Source organism: Orycteropus afer, unplaced genomic scaffold (assembly GCF_000298275.1).
Source record: "Orycteropus afer afer isolate SDZICR_OR568_19922 unplaced genomic scaffold, OryAfe1.0 scaffold00539, whole genome shotgun sequence".
Classification (NCBI taxonomy): Eukaryota; Metazoa; Chordata; class Mammalia; order Tubulidentata; family Orycteropodidae; genus Orycteropus; species Orycteropus afer.
The window spans coordinates 509215-527639 of record NW_006922126.1 but is presented as its reverse complement, the minus strand read 5'-3'; the positions used below and the strand labels follow the sequence as shown (position 1 = coordinate 527639).

The 18425-nt window shown below is 57.4% G+C and overlaps 1 protein-coding gene across 1 annotated transcript; it reads left to right on the top strand.

The window, feature by feature from the left end:
- The first annotated feature begins 3496 nt into the window (after positions 1-3496).
- On the top strand, positions 3497-15569 carry CPLX1 (complexin 1). Its single transcript, XM_007955774.1, has 3 exons — positions 3497-3623; positions 4947-5122; positions 15372-15569. The coding sequence occupies exons 1-3, from the start codon at positions 3497-3499 to the stop codon at positions 15567-15569; spliced, it is 501 nt and encodes a 166-aa protein (XP_007953965.1).
- The last annotated feature ends 2856 nt before the right edge of the window (positions 15570-18425 follow it).

Below are 18425 nucleotides of genomic sequence, written 5' to 3'. Positions count from 1 at the left end.
GTGCTGGCCCTGTTGCTCTGTGGACATTCCTGGGACCCCAGTGAGGGACATGGTCGTGCACCTCTATGGCTGTGGTGGCTCCGTGCGAGAGTTGTCTCCTCCCATGCAGGAGAGCCAGGTTTGGTTCCCAGCCCGTGTGCCCCAGGCACGGCCACTGCCCCTCTGTCCACACAGGCTTGCATGTTGCTCTGAGGCTGACCAGATCTCAGTGGAGCCTCCAGACTCAGACAGACCAGGAAGAGAGGCTGACAATCTCTCCCTGAAAATCAGCCAACAAAACCCACAACAGCTCAGGTCGCAGCCAACCTTGGAGACGGCACAGGGTCAGATGGCATTTTGTTTCATTGTGTATGGGGTCACCGTGAGTCGGGGGCTGGTTGGACAGTGATGAAGAACAGGGAAGCCTGGCTGATGTCTACCCTGCCGTTTAAACTTTAAGATAATTTTATCCAAATCCAAAAAGAGAAAAAAGAAAACAACTGTCAACATTTGAATCGGAAGTGCCATCCAGAGTATGTACAGTTGCGGTGTAGCTGATGTCCTCATGAACCTGGTGTGTCTTCCCCAAACCACAATATTTAAAAAGTCGGAGGTATTTTCTTCATGTAGGCTCTGTACCTTTCTTAAATTTGTTCCTAAAAACCAAACCCACTGCCATCTAGTCGATTCCAACTCATAGCAACCCCCATTGGGTTTCCAAGGCTATAAATCTTTACAGAAGTAGGTTGCCTCATCTTCCTCCTGTGGAGCAGCTAATAGGTTTGAACCACCAACCTTCTGGTTAGCAGCCAAATGTCTTACTTACTAAGCCAGCAGAAAACCAAAAACCAAACTCACTCCCGTCGAGTCAGATCTGACTCATAGCGACCTCTCCTTGGGTTTCTGAGGTGGTATCTCTATGGAAGTGGATTGCCCAGTCTTCCTTCCAAGGAGTGGCTGGTGTTTGAACCACCAGCCTTGTGGTTAGCAGTCAAGATCTTAGGCACTACGCTACCAGAGCTCCTTAAGCCAGCTGTTGTGTTGTTATGTGCCACTAAGTCGGACCCGACTCATAGCGACCCCTCCTTGGGTTTCCGAGGTGGTATCACTACGGAAGTAGATTGCCCCACCTTCCTTCCGAGGAGTGGCTGGTGGGTTTGAACCACGAGCAGCAGAGCTCCTTAAATTTGTTCCGAGGCGTTTGATATCTTTTATCATTATTGTGAGTGGAGTCCCTATTTCTGTTTGTAGCTTCTTAATGACAGTATGGGGCACAGTGGTGAAGGGCGTCCTGACCTTGGGCACCACGTGGAACGCCCCCAGTTTCCTCCTTGTAAATGGGGTGAGGACAGCATTGGCTCCCTCCCGACGGTGTGGGGTAGAAGGAGGAACTCCGCAGAGCAAGGCTGGTGGGCAGGTCCAGGGCAGGATGTGGAGGGTTGGGCTGGGGGTGTGGGGTGGGCACCCCAGGTGCAGCCCTGTGCACCCCTCACCCCGTCTGCAGTAGCCTGGACCCCGCAGTGCTCAGGGGTGTGTGCCAGGAGAACAAGCGGCCAGTTGGGGTTCTGCACCAGGAACAAGCTCATCGTCGTTTCTGCCACAGTCTCAGCTGCGTGGTCTAATTCCTGGTCCATGGGGACTCCTGAGGCACAGTGTATGCAGTGCTGGGGGGCTGAGTGGCAGATACGGCACGCCCTGCCACAGCTGCCGTGTGCATACCCTAAGAACAGCCTCTTTTGGACACGCAGTGGCTTTGGACCTGCCTGTGAGCAGGAAGCCACACCAAGTTAAAATGACCTCTGATTCCCTCCCCCAGGGCTCCCACGGTTTGCTGGCCAGCTCACCCCTTCTTAAACAGGGTCCTTCTTGCTTCCTCTTTGGCCAAGTGGTTCGGCCCAGGGCTCAAGAAGGCCTTGGGGTTTACACCTGCAGAGCCCGCGGGACCCCGGGCAAGACCAGGCCCCAGGTGCAGCAGAGCGCAGCGTCTGGTCGGTGCTCAATAAACATTTGTTTTCGTTACTAAGATCATTGCTGTCATTAGGTGCTATTCAGTTGATTCCAACTCATAGCAACTCATGCGAGGGTAGAACCCACGGGGTTTCCAAGGCTGCAGACCTTCACGGAAGTAGAGCCCCAGGTCCTTGTTCTGAGGAGCTGCGGGGTGGGTTTGAACCGGCAGCCTTCCTGTTAGCAGCTGAACTCTTAACGCTTGTGCTATCAGGGCCCCTTACTAGGCCCCTGTGACACACTGGAAGGGGTTCAGAGGCCATTCCACACTCTGTCCCTTGTGGTAGGACACCACTTACATCCTCTGTCAGATGGCAGCATTTCCAGGAGGGAGAAAGAGCTATTGGCCACTGTCACTTTAGTGTGAATTAGTTTGTATGGTGGGCTGTGAACAGGCCAAAGAGATCATAACCCCTCCTGGGATCGCAGGGTTTGTCCCTGACTCCCCCACGCACCCCTACAAGGCACCTAAAGGCAGCTCTATCCTGCCTCATTGTCTAGGGGTCCATCAGCAGAAATCTCCAAGCATCCACTCAATGACCCAGTTTGCCTGGAGCCATTGGCCTGAGCTCAACCTTGCAAACGGTGCAGATGTGGTTGCAATCTGACCGCAGGGCCCTTCGTTTTCTGGTAAAGAGCATTTCTGCAGCATCGGCCGAGTAGCCGCTCCTGTCTCCACAGTAACAATGAGGACTCATGGTTGTGGTCCCCCCACACCTCTGTGGTAGAGTGTCAGGCAGCTGGTGGTATGTGTGTTTGGGGCATGGCCCAGCCTGTTTTCAGACCAGAGCAAGCAACAAAAAAGTTGTTTTCGTCCCAGCAAAGGACCTCTCCTGCCCACAGGAGAGAGGGAGGTGGCTCCCGAGTAACCAGCAAAGGCAGCGTTTAGCACAGACTCCTTCAGGGAGGGGAGCCTCCCCAGTCTCGGTACTGCTTAGACTGGTGCAGTGTCAAAGTAGCGACATTAACCTCGAGAGCCCCAGAGAGGTAGGATGGAGAATCAGCACATGGGTGGTTGAATTCAGGGCAACCAGTGGGGCTGGTGTGGAGCCGGGCCTGCAAGCAGGGACTGGAATGGAGGGATTTCTGGACACAGTGGGCAGGGGTGGTGCCAGCCCCATACCCACACAGGTGTATGTGGGGGTTGGGTTTCGTGGTTTATTCCCAAGGTGTGAGTCCAGACAGCTTCCCTGGCACCATTAGGCAGCCCTTACGAGGTCTGGCAGCCAGGGGTCAGAGGACAGTCAGGGCCATCAAGGCTGGGGCCTGTGGCCAGTACCCGGAGAGGCCAGGGAGAGAATGGCTGACAGCATGGATCAGAACGGGGCGGGCAGGCAGCCGTCCCACCCGTGGGACTGCAGGGGAGGAGGGCAGGAACGAAGAGAGACCTGAGGGTGAGCCCCTCATGAAGGTGGGGTCAGAGAGAGCAGAAGAGGGTAATCGGGGAGGGGTGCTGGCCTGGCCCAGACAGCCCCTGAGACTCCAGACCCACGAGACCCAGAGATCCGCCATGCCCAAGGCCCTGGCTGATACACACAGCCCAGCAGCACCTGCCACGCTGGCCCTTGGGGACGTCATGAGGCAGCACAGCGGGGCCTCTCCGTTCTCCGCAGCCACCAAGGGCCAGGCTGGCTGTGGTGCTGGCGCACCCGAGGCTCTAATTACACGTCTCTGTCCTGCTCGCCAAGTCAGAGGGCGGTCGGGGAGGTTTGTGGGGCCTGTGAATCAGGAGCTCATGAGAAAAGTGGCGGCTGGCAGGGGAGAAATTAGCGCCTTGGTGCTGGTGGTAGGCAGTGGTTGGCAGCCCACGCGGGGCCCGTGGTCAGAGCCCGGCAGGCCTGCCCACCAACACACTCCCACCCCTGCCCCTCACCCCTCAGTCCACGTGCCCCACCACCATTCAGGGCGCTGACTCTCTACTGGACACAGGACCCAGAGGAGACACACGATACCCCAAGAAACTCACACACAACAACATTCAGCCACACACACACACACAACCACATGTAGTCACACAGACACACACACAACCACATGCAGTCACACAGACACACATGCAACCACACAAACACACATGCAACGAAACACAGCTATACACATAGCCACACACTCATACACACATGCAACCACACAGCCACACACACACAGCTACACACATAGCCACACTTGCATACACACAGGCAACCACAGAGTTACACACACACACAGAGGCAACCACACATAGCTACACGCACAGCCACACATGCAAACACAGGCAACCACAGTTACACACACACAAAGGCACACAACAGACACATACACATACAACTGCACAGACACACACACACACAGACAACCATACAAGCCACACACATACTCAACCACAACCACACATGCTTATAACTACATACAGGCATACATATGCAACTATACACATGCAATCACACATGTGTACAACCACACACACAAAGCTACATAAACCCCACACTTACAACTGCAACCAGAAAACAAACACACATAGACATACAAATACGCACATGCAACCACACACACGTGAAACCACACAAACACAAACAGAACACAAATACACATGCAATCGCACACGCACACAAAATACACACAAACACATATGCACAAAACACACATAAATACAACCACAAAACCACAACACAAACACATACAAAAAACACAGCCACACTTCTCTGAGTCTCACAAGCCAGCGTCTCCAGCAGCTCACTCTGCTTCCCATCCCTAACACACAATGCCCCTCAGGTCCTTCTATGGAATAGAAAGTGCTAGAACCAGGGAGAGTAGGGGGGCTCAGGAAGGTAAGGGATGAGTGACCAACGGGGACTTCAGCCGAGGGACCCTGAGCAAAGCGCCTGCCATCTCCCTGAACAAACAGGGTTGTGCTCAGCTGTGGCCTGTCCGGGCCCCAACTGCGCGGGGGCTGTTCTGACTCGTCAGCCTTTTGTCCCCAGGGGCCACCAAGGACATGGGGAAGATGCTTGGGGGTGACGAGGAGAAGGACCCCGATGCGGCCAAGAAGGAGGAGGAGCGTCAGGAGGCGCTGCGGCAGGAGGAGGAGGAGCGCAAAGCCAAGTACGCCAAGATGGAGGCCGAGCGCGAGGTCATGAGGCAGGGCATCCGCGACAAGGTGAGCGCGCGGGCGCCTGGGGCATCCGCGACAGGGTGAGCGCCCGGGTGCCCGGGGCATCCAGGGAGAGGTGGGCACGCGGATACCCGGGACCTCTGCGACAAGGTGAGTGTGCAGTCGCCTGAGATGTCCACGGTGAGGTGGGCACGCAGCACCCCTGAGTCATTCACAGCGAGATGGCTGGCCAGGTGAGGTCTCAGCCTCCTGCCTGGAGGAAACACCCTCTGCAGAAATGGTGAGGCCTGGCAGGTCACTCTCCCCGGGCTGAGCAGTGGTGACCCCACCCTGAGGTGAGTGAGGCTTCCTGGAGAGAGTGTCTGAGCCGAGCCTTTAGTGCTGAGGAACTGCCCAGGGTCCTCTTTCTCCTGTCCCATCTCCCCCTTGGCCATCAGGGTCTCCAGGGGCCAGGCTGCTCTGTCCCTACTGTCTCCATGGACTAGTTCTGAAGGGACAGCTCTTTGGGAGCCTCTGGCTGAATCCTAGGTCCTCTGGTGGCCGCAGACACTGGAGCTTGGGGGACATGGTCCCAAGGGAGGAGAGCAGGACAGAGGGGGTACCCATGTCCCTGGTGCCTCAGCAGAGCTGGGGTTCTCCTCTCCCAGGGGACCCGTCTTTCTCCTGACAGGGGAGGGCCGGCTCTTCCCTTGAGGTACAGGGCTGCAGGCTCTGGGACAGGGATGTTTTTGCAGAACAAAGGCACCCACCAGCTCTGCCTGGTGCGCTTGGCTCTGTCCTGGCCGTTGCTCAGTGGGCTGGGCTGGTTGGCACACTGACCCTGGGGGAGCAGGCATGGGTGGTCAGTGGCTGAGGCCAAGGCTGGGCCTCCATCCTGGGTGGGGATGGGGCTTTGGGATGACACCACCCCCTCTGGGGTAACTGGGGGATGCTGAAGCTGGAAGGAACCTAGTACCTCCCAGGATTCACAGCTGGAGAAGAAAGGGTTTAGGGGCTGGAGGAAGCAGGCTTGCAGGATACAAGCTGTGTGGGGACCGAGGACTAGATTCCAGAGCCACAGTCTGGGGGCTGGGGGCTGCAGACTGGTTAGCCAGTAGCCACTGCCCGGGGCCCAAGGGTTGCTCAGCCCTTTCCCCAGGCCTGGGCACCATGTCCCTATCAGGAAGTCACAGTAAGCCTCCTGGGTCCTGCTTGATTGGACAGTTAGCCAAATGAAGGACAGATGGGTTAGCTGGGCTGGAGGTTGGTGGGGTAGTGGAGTGGGGGGTAGGAGTAAGGCAGTCATCACCGAGGCCAGCTGCCCACTGCCCCCAGAATGCCTCAGCCTGGGGCTGGGGACAGCCCCGGGAGCCCCCTCCTCCCCAGGTCACGGAAGTGTGGCTGGGTGTTGGCTATGGGCAGGTCACATTCGCCCTGCCCTCGTGGGGAGGGGCTCCCTGCGAGTGGGGGAGGCAGATGCTGGTTTGGAGAAGACGGGGGGACAGCCTCACCCCATCACACCTGCTCCTGGACATGGCCAGCTAGGCAGTGCCAGATGCATGCTCGTGGCCCCCAACCATGGCCCAGGGTGCAGGTGGTTGGGAGGTGCAGTGAGACAGCCCCATAGTCACTAGACACAGTTCTTGGAAGGACCTGGAAGAACTGGGACAGGCCCCCGGTTCCCTGGATTCTGGTTGCAGCAAGACTGCAGACTCATGGCTGGGAGCTAAGCCGTGGAGGGCTGCAGATGTAACCAGGCCCCCGGAGGCTGTGCTGGGAGACAGACAGGCTGGTGTCGGGAAGGTGGGGAGGGGTGAGGGGGTAAGGGAGTGGGGGAGGTAGAGATACAGAGAACAGAGAGGGACAGGGAGGAAGACAGGGTCAGAAAGTGAACAGGTGCTGTCAGGTTGGCTCTTACTCACAGCGAGCCTATGTACAAAAGAACAAAACACTGCCTGGTCCTGCGCCCATCGTTGCAGCTACGGTGTCCGTCTTGTTGAGAGGCAGAGTGACAGAATAAGGAGGAGGAGGAGGAGAGGGAGGCACCGTAGAGGGAGACAGGAACACAGATGGACAGAGCTGACAGGAGAGACCATAGGAGTGGGAGGGAGCAGACAGCGCGATGGGGATGGGAGAGAGCTGGGAACCTCTCCTGTGCCCGGGCCCCACTGAAGCAATTACGGCCAGAAGTTAGTCTGTCTGCCTGCCTGTGCGTGGTGGTGCCATCGGCAGTGGCTGCGGGAAAGGCATGGAGCATGTACAGGGTATAGGGACACCTGAGGGGGAAAGGTCCCTGGACACAGCAGCCGAGTCAGCCTGCACTGACCCTTTGCCCGTCACCTCCCCCTGGTGGACATGGGTGGCACCCTCTACTCCTCCCGGGTGTGGTCAGCCCTGAGGTGGGCAGACTGGGCTGAGCTGGCAGCTCTGCACAGACCCCAGCTCACTCCGTGGGTCACCGTGGGGCTTAGAGGCCTCCACCAGAAAAGATCCTTCCCCCGTTGTTTACTCCCAGGCAGAGCAGAGGGGTGCCCCCTTCTCAGCCCAACTCTTTACTCTCCATTTCAGCCCCAGGGGCCAGGACTCAAGCTAGGAAGTTCCTCGCCTCCTGGGAGCCCCTATAGCGTCTGCAGGCGGGGTGGTGGGCGGACAAGAGCTAGACCCATGGCTCACACATTGTGGGTGCCCTCAAAGGCTGGCCCTGGCCCATCCAGCTGCACTGTCCCTGGCCCAGCCCTTGGTGGATTGAGGACAGGCAGAGGGAGAAAGAGGGGCCTCTGGGAGGTCACCCCTGCAGGCCCGGGCCAATCCCATCACCTCCCAGGTCCCCGTGTGAACAAGGTGCCCCTAGGAATGTGAACTCTCCGGCACACCAGGCATGGGCGGGCTTCAACAGCAGGGATGTCGCTGCGGAGTTCTCACAGACAAGACCCAAACACTGCACGTGGGTGGAGCGGGCCCACACACAGCATCCCAAGTGGGAAGGGGGTGAAGGGCGGAAGGTGGCAGGCACCAGGCTCCAGGAGACCCCAGCCCTAGCTCAGGGGCCCTCTCCTGACCCATGCAGCCACCAGGATGGGCCGGGTGTCTGGTGGGTCATAGATAGAGCAAAGAGAACCAAGCGGCTTTCCTGAGCCTGAACCCTGGCAGGCATGGTGCAGGACCCCGGCTCAGGCCTTGAAGGTTGCACTCACCGTTCGTTCAGCCACCTGTGTGGGTGGACACCAACAGCCCCTGACGGTGGTGACAGCGGCCAAGCCAGGTATGGAGGAGCAAGTGATGGAGACGATGGTGAGCCCCTGGGTGTGGGTCTGAGGCAGCCTTGGGTGGGCGGTGTCCTTGCTGCAGGACCCCAGAAAGGGGACACATCTGTGGATCTCCCTCTGGACCCAGGGACCTCTTGGGTTCTTCCAGAGTTGGTTCTGCACCCTCAGAGGAGGAGCTGTCAGCCCTGGGGGGATCGGTTCTGTTGGCCAGGGACCTGAAGTGGGGTGGCAAGGCCAAGCCATCCGTTGATGCCCCCTCTGCAGCCCAGTGACCAGCGGGGGCAGAGCGCCCCCTGGTGGCCGCACACGCATCAGCTCAGTTCCCGCCCGCCCAGCCTCCTGAGGAGGCTGCTTTAGCCCCACCCAGGCCCTGGCCTGGGAGCTGCTTTCTCAGCCCAGTGACGAGAGCGCCTGCGCTCAGGGCTGGGGACAGGGGAGCGCCGACAGCGAGGTCACAAGCGAAGGCCATGCTCAGTGAGCGATTCCTGCTGCTTGTGGTCATGAGCTCCGGACACAGGACGCGGGTGTCCGCGGTGGTGGACTAATGGCTTCCCAGCGAGCCTCACTGCCGGGAGAGGGGAGATGGGGGGCGCTGGTCCCTGGACAGCTGCCCACCCCGCCTCCCAGCTTTTAGGAACTCAAGAGTTCAAGGAACGGCCCCTGAAGGTCAGCTTTGCCACCATCCTGCTTTTACTTATTTTCCTGGAAACTGGAAAAAATGAATCTTAGCAGCAAGTGCATCAAGCCTGTCATGGGCTTAAGGTGCTCTGGTGGCGCAGTGGTTAAGGCATTGGGCTGCTAACCAAAAGGTGGGCGGTTTTAACCCACCAAGCACTCCAATGGAAAAAGATGAGGCAGTCTGCTTCCCTAAAGATTGACAGCCTTGGAGACCCTGTGGCAGTTCCACTCTGTCCTCTAAGGGCGCTGTGAGTCAGAATAGATTCCAAGGCAGTGGGTTTGGTTTGGGCTTTGCTTCTGTGAAGACTGACAGCCTTGGAGACCCTGTGGGCAGTTCCACTCTGTCCTCTAGGGGCGCTGTGCGTGGGACTCGACTCCACAGCAGTGGGTGTGGTTTGGTCTGACAGCCGGCTTGGTGAGGGGCAAAGAAATGGGAAAGTGCAAAGAAAAGTTGTTATTAGGTGCCATCCAGTTGGTTACAACAGGAGGAAAAGGCAAGAATTTGCAAGTTCAATCCTTAAAATAGGGCTTCCTAGCCCAGGTGGTGTGGGAGCTCTGGTAGCATAGTGGCTAAGGCACTTGACTGCTAACCAGAAGGCTGGCGGTTCAAACCCACCAGCCACTCCTCGGAAGGAAGGTTGGGCAATCCTACTTCCGTAGTGATACTGCCTCAAGAAACCCAAGGAGGGGTCCCTATGAGTCAGGGCTGACTCGACGGCACATAACAACAACAACAACAACAGCCCAGGTGGTGTAGTGCCTAAGGCATTTGACTGCTAACCAGAAGGCTGGCGGTTCAAACCCACCAGCCATTCCGCGGAGGGAAGATGGGGCAATTTACTTTCATAGAGATACCGCCTTGGACCAGGAGGGGTTGCTATGAGTCAGAACTGACTCTACGACACTGAGTTTGGTTTGGTTTTTGGAGCCCAGTTGAGAGAAGTGAGGAAGGGGAGCTGGGGGAGGGCGGGAGCAATTTCCAGGGTCCCACTGTGCCCTGCAGGGGCTGGCATCCTGGCCCCGGGGGGCTCCACTGCCCACAGGGTGATAGGGGCACAGGCCCTGCTATCCTGGTCCCACCCTTTTTTCCTGACTTGATCTGGGCCTAGTGGGGACCATGAGAAGCCCCCAAGCCTCACACCCGCTCTCAAAACTGTTTAAAGATTCTAGAAGTTTCCTCCATCAGCCCATCTGGCTCCACACAGCTGCCAGAACCCCATATGGAGGCCCAGGTGCACCCTGGACACCCCGACACTCTGTCTCTCACTGTTTTCCAAAGACACCTGACTGCCATAGTGCTCCCTCCTGCCCTGCCCTGGCTGGGACTCCCCTCCCAGGCCGGCTCAGCCCTGCTGCCCAGACAGGGCAGATGGGCCACACTGCCTATGGCCTCCTGTGCAGAAGGCCCAGGGGCCGGGCCGAGGTCTTCTGGGTGTACCCAGGGAAGCAGACACCCTTATCCAAGAGAGGGGGACAGTAACGACTTCCCAGAGGATGGGGTGCTGGGGCTGGCGGGCAGTGCCAGGAAGGAAGAAGCGGTGGTTCTCGTCTCCCCTACCCCATCACAAGGCTATCTGGGCAGGTCCAGGCTGGGGGAGGGGAGGTTTCACCCACCTGTGCTCGATTTGCATATGCACTGCCTCATTTGCATACGCACCATTGGATTTGCACACGCACCACCTGCTTGCGTACTTCCAGCCACCCATGTTCTGCAGCTTCTGAGCCAGCACCCCATTGGGGGAGGGGATGAGGCCTAGTCCCTTCCTCCAGGCCCAGAGCTGTTGGCCTGAGTACCCACGGCCCCCTGGACCTCCCCACACCCCTTAAGATCCCTTGGGCCGAGGGCTTTGTGACGATGACAGTTGGGCTTGATGGTCACCACTGACCAGCTCTGACGCCCTTCTTTTCTGAACATCGTGGTTTCAGGACTTGGGGTGTCCCTCGGGAATGTCAGGTTCTTGGGGTATCCAGGGTGCTGGCTGCCCTGGGCTCTCCCAGCAACTGCCCCTGGGATGGGGTTGGGGTCCCTGCTGTCTCAGGTTGGCAGTGATGTCTAGTGGTTGGGGAGGATGGCTGGGCATAGCCAGTGGCCAGTGTCCCTGGAGTGTTGTCCCACGGGGCAGAGGCTGGGGGGCATTCTCTCTGGGGCTCAGAGCCTCTGGTGGACCCCCGCTCAAGAGCCGCTACCCCAGGCACAGTAACCATGACCCTCAGGTACAGCCCACGGTGGCCATGACATCAGCATGACCTTGAACCTCAGTGGAGTGACAGGCACTTCAGGCTGAGTTCAGAGTGACCTGTCAGGAGTTCTCTTCCCTGAATGTTTCCCGAGGGAGGGCCCTGGCCCTCTGTCTGCAGGGAGGTCTGTCTGCTCAGTCACACACCATCACCACACACACATGTTCCTCTGTTACACACATGTTCCCTCCAGCACCATGTGCTGCCGTGGTTACATGTCTCTTCCTGCCAGCATGTGTCCCACTGTTGCACATGCTATTAACAAGTTCCCTCCAACACCGTGTGTTCCTGAGCACACATACGTTCAAGCCAGCACTTGTTCCTACTGTTACGTGCACTGTCCCTGCAAACATATATGTGTTCCTTCCATGTATTCCCTGAGTGTATGCCTGGAGCAGCCAGCCCACGCTCTATGCGTGTGCCCACCGTGGGCAAAGACGGCCCTCCCGGCTCCAGGAGCCTCCCCCTCCTCGGCCCTGGCTGCAGGGAAGTTCTCCCTGACCTAGTTCCTGGCGGCGTCTGCCTCCTGCCCCACAGGACACCGGTCCACATATTTCTTCCCTGGTCGGGGCCCAGGGGCTGACCCCTGACAGGAGGGGAGGTGGTCTTGGGAAGAGGCCCACCCCCAGGCTCAGCAGGTCCCTCTGCCTCTAGTGCTGTGTCCTTACTGCACAGTGACCTGCAGGTGACATGCTCGATGGCCCCTGTTACTGCGTCCTGGGCTCGTCGGGACCCTCCAGGCATCCCAGCTCATTGAGGCTGCAGAACAGGCCTGGGGTTTGCCCGAGATTCCTGCTGAGGAAGCACAGACAAACCCCACGCCTCCTCCCTCTTGGGCTGGGAGTCCACAATCAAGGTGTCTGCAGGGCCTGGGGGGCGGCCCTTGCCGCTGCTGGCTGCCAGCAACCCTGAGCGTTTCTTGGCTTGTATCACTCCAGCCTCTGCCTCTGTCTTCATGTGGTCATCTTCCCTGTGCTGTCTCCTTTTCTGCCTCTTACAAGGACACTGTCACTGCATTTGGGGCCACCCTACCCCAGCATGACCTCCTCTTCACTCTATCTACAAAGACCTATTTGCAAAGGCCGTATTCTGAGGTTCCAGGTGAACATGAATATTCTGTTGTTATTAGGTGCCGTCGAGTGGGCTCCAGCTCATAGCAACCTTATGTACAACAGAATGAAACACTGCCCGGTCTTGCACTAGCCTCATGATCCCTATTATACCTGAGCCCGTTGCTGCAGCTACCGTGTCAGTCCATCTCGTTGAGGGCCTTCCCCTTTTTTGTTGACCCTCCACTTTACCAAGCATGATGACCTTCTCCAGAGAATGGTCCCTTCTGACAACATGACCAAAGCAGGTGAGACAAACTATGGCCATTCTCGCTTCCAAGGAGCATTGCGGCTGCCCTTCCTCCAGGACAGATTTGTTAGTCCTTTTAGCAGTCCTTGGTACTCTCAGCATTCTTTGCCAGCACCACAACTCAAAACATCAACTCTTCTGTCTTCCTTATTCATTGTCCAGCTCCCACCTGCATAGGAGTGATTGAAAATACTGTGACTTGGGTTAGCTAGGTGCACCTGAGTCCTCAAGGAGGCATCTTTGCTCTTCAGCACTTTAAGGAGGTCTTTTGCAGCAGATTTGCCCAGTGCAATATGTCATCTGATGTCTTGACTGCTGCTTCCATTGGTGAACATGAATATGGGGGCACACTATTCACCCTACTAAAGAAGGGAACACTAGATAAGGGCTTAAGGCAGAGACACGCCCAGGAGACAGGAGAATGGAGAAGTATGAGGGTGCACGAAGTGGGAGGGGGGTGCTCGGTGGTGTCACGTGTGTGTCCACCTCTTTGGGTAACATTAAGAAGAATGGGAAATCCAGAACACTTAATTGTACTCATGAGGAACGTGTACCTTGACCAGGAGGCTGTCGTTTGAACAGAACATGGGAACACTGTGTGATTTAAAATCAAGAAGGGAGTGTGTCAGGGTTGTATCCTTTCCCCATACTTATTCAATCTATATAGTGAGCAAATAATCCGAGAAGCTGGACGATATGAAGAAGAATGTGGCATCCGGATTGGAGGAAGACTCATTAACAGCCTATGATATGCTGATGACACAACTTGGCTCCCTGAAAGTGAGGATGGCTTGAAGTTCTTACTGATGAAGATTGAAGACTACAGTCTGCAGTATGGATCACACCTCAGCATGAAGAAAATAAAAATCCTCACAATGGGACCTATAAGGAGCATCATGATAAATGGAGCAAAGATTGAAGTTGTCAAAGACTTCCCATTGCTTGGTTCTACAATCGACACCAATGAAGCAGCAGTCAGGATATCAGACGACGTACAGCACTGGGAAAATCTGTTGCAAAGGACCTCTTTCAAGTGCTGAAGAGCAAAGATGTCTCCTTGAGGACTAAAGTGTACCTGACACAAGCCATGGTATTTTCAATTGCCTCATATGCATGTGAGAGCTAGACAATGAATAAGGAAGACCAAAGAAGAATTGATGCTTTTGAGTTGTGGTGCTGGCGGAGAATGCTGAAAGTACCGTGAACTGCTAAAAGAACTAACAAATCTGTCCTGGAAGAAGTGTAGCCAGAATGCTCCTTGGAGGCGAGAATGGCCAGACTTCATCTCACCTACTTTGGTCATGTTGTCAGAAGGGACCATTCCATGGAGAAGGATATCATGCTTGGTAAGATGGAGGGTCAACAAAAGAGGGGAAGGCCCTCAATGAGATAGATTGACAGTAGCTGTGACGATGGGCTCAAGTATAGCAAGGATCATGGAGCTGGTGCGGGACCAGGTGGTGTTTCGTTCTGCTGTGCATGGGGTCGCTGTGAGTCGGAGAGGACTCGACGGCAGCTAACAACAACAACAACAACAACTCAAATGCTTGTCTTTGTATATGGTATGTAGTGTAACTTTCTATGCATAAAAACTTTACAGAAACACTTCCAGATGCACTAAAACATCTTTGATGCAATACAGTCATAATAAGAAGAATGTGTTGATGTGCATCACAAACTAGCACCCTTTTGTTACTATGAACCGCTGTATGTACCTTGCGTTTTTAATACAGTGCTTTATGGAGCTTGGTTTGTAACTATGAGTTGCATGTCAGTTGGACATTTGTAACCCAGGGACTTCCTGAACTACAAACTCAGTGACTTATAATTGCAGAACCGTGTCATCTCACAGTCTTGGAGGCTGGGAGTCTGAGTTCCGAGTGTCAGCGTCAGCAGGCCAGCTCCTCCGTGGGGCTCTCGGGAAAGACCTTTCTTGTCTGTCCAGCATCTGGTAGCCCCAGGCGCTTGACGCCTTTGCAGCATAACTGTGGTCACATGGCCGTCTGCCCTCTGGGTCTGTCTCTTCTCTTTTATAAGGACACGACTTACCTAGGATTATGCGGGTGGTGCCAACAGTTGGATTTACCTAGTAACCTAAAGCGTGGCAGGTGAACACACTTAGAGGCACCATGGCGGAAAGCCTTGGGGATCTGTCTCCATAAAGATGTCAACCAGGAAACCCTGTGAGGCAGCTCTGCGCTGTTACGCATGGGGTCTCCATGAGTCAGAGCAGACTCGGTGGTGATGGGTCTTTTTGTTTCTATGTAGGATTAGGACTCACCCTGCTCTGGTCTGGCCTCATACTGACTTACCTGGTAGCATCTTCAAAGGCCCTATTTGCAAACATGTTCACGGGTACCGGGGGTGAGGACTTTGGCACAATTCAATTTGTAACAAGATGTGTTAGGCCAAGGCCACCCTCGATTGGGTTTCCAGATGTCTTGGCTCTGCAGTGCCAACTGAGTGCGGAGTGTGCCTGCCAGGGACTGGGAGGCCGTAGCCATGGGCGGGCACACCACCGTCCTGGCACCAGCTGGGAGTCGGGCTGGGCTGGGTGGGCTGGGCCAGCCATGGAACCACTGGGCTCTTCTCCCAGCTGCTCCGTGCCTCCTTGGGCGGTCCTCCAAGTCCAGGGACCCACACCAAGCCCTCCCCAGCAGGGGGAGCCAAGGCTGGGAAACAGGTTCTGGGATGCTGGGGTCCCACCCTTTCCGGGGTGCGCTCGGCTCCCCAGGCCCCCCACCCCGCCTGACCCTGCCCTCTCCCCCCCACAGTACGGCATCAAGAAGAAGGAGGAGCGGGAGGCCGAGGCTCGGGCCGCCATGGAGGCCGACTCGGAGGGCAGCCTGACCAGGCCCAAGAAGGCCATCCCGCCGGGCTGCGGGGACGAGCCGGAAGAGGAAGATGAGAGCATCCTGGACACCGTCATCAAGTACCTGCCGGGGCCGCTCCAGGACATGTTCAAGAAGTAACACCCCGGGTGTGGACAGCCACCGGCCCGAACCGGAGCCCCCAGCACCCCCACTGCCCTGCTCGCCGCCCCCAGCCCTGTACATACCCCTCTGCGGAGGCCCCTGAAGGGATGTCGGGAGCAGAGTGCAGCCCCCCAACGCCAATATAAGCCATAGTCCTAGGTCTGTCCGCCCTGCCCCCTCACACCTTGGGAGCCTCCGTCCCCTCCCCTCCAGCCACTGCCATTGATGTCCTCTCTGGGTAAGGGACACCTGACCCCCAGGCCCAGGATGAGCCTACCCGCTCCTCTGGCCGAGGGGGCCCAGACTCTCCCCCAGAGCCAGGACGTCCCTCCCGCTCGGCCCTTCACCACCCACCCAGCAGGGCCCAAGGAAAGGGCTGGCCCTTCGACCGCCGTCAGTGCACTGTCCCTGCGTTGGTGGGCACTGGTCCAGGCCCAAACTCAGGAGCACAGCCATAGGGGCGGGGGTGGTTGTTGGCTGGCAGAGGGGAGCAGCTCGTGCTGGGGACCCCACTCTGGGCCAGGTTTGTGCAGCTCTTTCCTCTCCCAGTTGGCCTGGACCCCAGCCCCTCCTCCCACCACCAACACTGACTCCCGTTGGCCAGACTGTGTCTGCCTCTGTCACTGAGGCCAGCCCATCACCTCCTCATCTGCACCCCACTCACACTGTCTGTCCGCCTGTCTCTGTCCTCCCTCTCTTCCTCCCTCCTCCTCCTCAGAAGGCTTTGCTTCTTAGGAATGCTGTGGCCTTGCGCTCCCCCCAAACAAATCAGTAGGTTTGGGGGGAAATTCTCACACACCCAAGTGTGGCATGCACACACGTGCATGTGCACACACACGGAGTCCCTCTCACACGCACATGGACTCATACACATGGGGTTCTCACACATAGAGTCACCCACATACATACACAGTCTCTCAACACATAATTCAAGTACGGAACATACACAGACTCCTTTCTCTCACACAGGAAGGCCCCACACACACATGGAGTCTCTCTCTCTCTGTCTCTCTTTCTCTCACACACACTCACACAGTTCCCCTCTCTCACACACACACTCACACAAAGTACCCCTCTCTCTCTCACATGGAATCTCTCACATACACACACCCTCCTACAGTTCATACTCTCCGCCCTCTGTCCTTTCGGTGGAGAACACTGGCCCAGCCTGGAGTGGACCCCCAGAGCCCAGCCCACTTCCCTCCCTTGGCTGGCATCTCCCATCCTGTGGGAGCTGGCTGTGGCCCCCTCTCTGGACCCAGGACCCCTGTCCTCATCCTGGGAACACCCACTCGGTCAACTGGAACCCCAGGTGCAGTGAGTTTGAAGGTCTATGCACAGGGGCGGGGGCGGACGACAAAATCACCCTGCCAGTCGGTGCCCTGGGCCCACGGGCAGGGCTGGCTGTGGTGTGGCCTCAGGGCTAGGGGTCTATGGGAGTGTTTTGGGCACAGCAGGGTCGCCCTCCACCCAGGGTGGGTATCCCTTCCTCTCTTCCCCATTCCCAGAGCCTCCCAGCCCCTGGGCCCTCCCGCCCCTTGTTTAATTTCCATCACAGTATGTTGAATCTCAGGTAAATGAGGTCTTCTGTGTCTGAGGATTTTTATCTGGACAGAAGGCCAGGCCTTCCTCTCCTTGAGGCCCTTTCTGTCCATGTAAAAGATCGGTTCACAGTCTCCACGTGTTGCAGGCAGGGGCTTGGCTTGACATTGACCTTGACCTTCATGACCTTACATAGCTCTTTAGAGAAGCCATAACAATTAGACTGCAATACTAACTACGGACCAGAGCAGCCCCCGGCTCCCCAGTCCGTCCGCCAGCTCTGCCCTGTGCGCGCGCGCCTTGCTCCCGTCCCGCCAGCACCCCGTGTGTGCGCGCCCCGTTCTGCGTCCGTTCTGCTCGTCCGGCGTCCTATCTGACTCCTCTCGGTCCCGGTCTTTTTTAAATGCCTGTTTTCACAGTAACAAAAAGCCAGCTCCAAGCAGACAGGGCGTTTCCTCGTAGAAACTCCGCATCCCGTTCCCAGCGCATGGGGCGCCCGGGGCAGCCGAGCCTAGTGTAGACCGTGAATGTTGTCTGTCCGTCCGTCTGTCCTCGCTCCCGCGCCTCCTCCTGCATGACGGGGGCCCTCGCGTGTGTTCTCTTGAATGGAATCACAGCCAGTAAACATCAGTGATTTCACGCCGCGTCCTTTGCGGAGTCTGATTGCCTGGGTGGCGACGGGGGACCTTGGTGGGCACCTCACCGGAGTAGCACCCTCCCATCTCCGTCTCTCCGGGTCCTGCCCCCCCCCCCCAGGGCACTGCTCGCTCCCCTCCCAGGCCCGTCAGCTAGGAAGCACCCTCCCGTCTGGGGCAACTGCGAGGGTCTCCCCATCCCCCAGACTCAACCTCCTCCAGGCATTTGCCCTAGGGCAGCCCCAGCCAGGGGCATCGGAAACAGAGCAGCCCCTCAGGGTTCCCCAGGCGAGCCTCCCGGGCACCCGCCTGCACAGTTTCCTGTCCGGTGCTGCCCCCTCCAGCCCCACCCCAAACGGGGGCCTTTCTCTCCTCACAGCTATACCGGCCTGGGTTCCCAGGTCCCACGGTGCTGACCACACCTTGGGCCACCCAGGGGCTTTCTGCTCCGTTACCCACAACCCGCCAGGCTCCAACAGGCAGGCAGGGTCAAGGGGCCTTGGTCCTTCGGCAGGGGACGTCTGCAGCTCTGAGCTGAAGCCAGTGGAGGTGCCCAGGGGGCCTGCAGGGTCTCTGGCCTGGCATGGGGCACCCCGCCTAGCCTGTGTGCCTGTCTTTCCGGGGGATGGGGAACGGAAGGGGGCGCACCCAGGCCTTTTCCATCCCCAGAGCCTCC

Coding starts and splice junctions, on each gene's coding strand:
- CPLX1 (XM_007955774.1), top strand. CDS start 3,497: ATGCCCAAGGCCCTGGCTGATACACACAGCCCAGCAGCACCTGCCACG. Junction 3,624..4,946: donor CAAGGGCCAGGCTGGCTGTG/GTGCTGGCGCAC, acceptor TTTTGTCCCCAG/GGGCCACCAAGGACATGGGG. Junction 5,123..15,371: donor GGCAGGGCATCCGCGACAAG/GTGAGCGCGCGG, acceptor TCCCCCCCACAG/TACGGCATCAAGAAGAAGGA.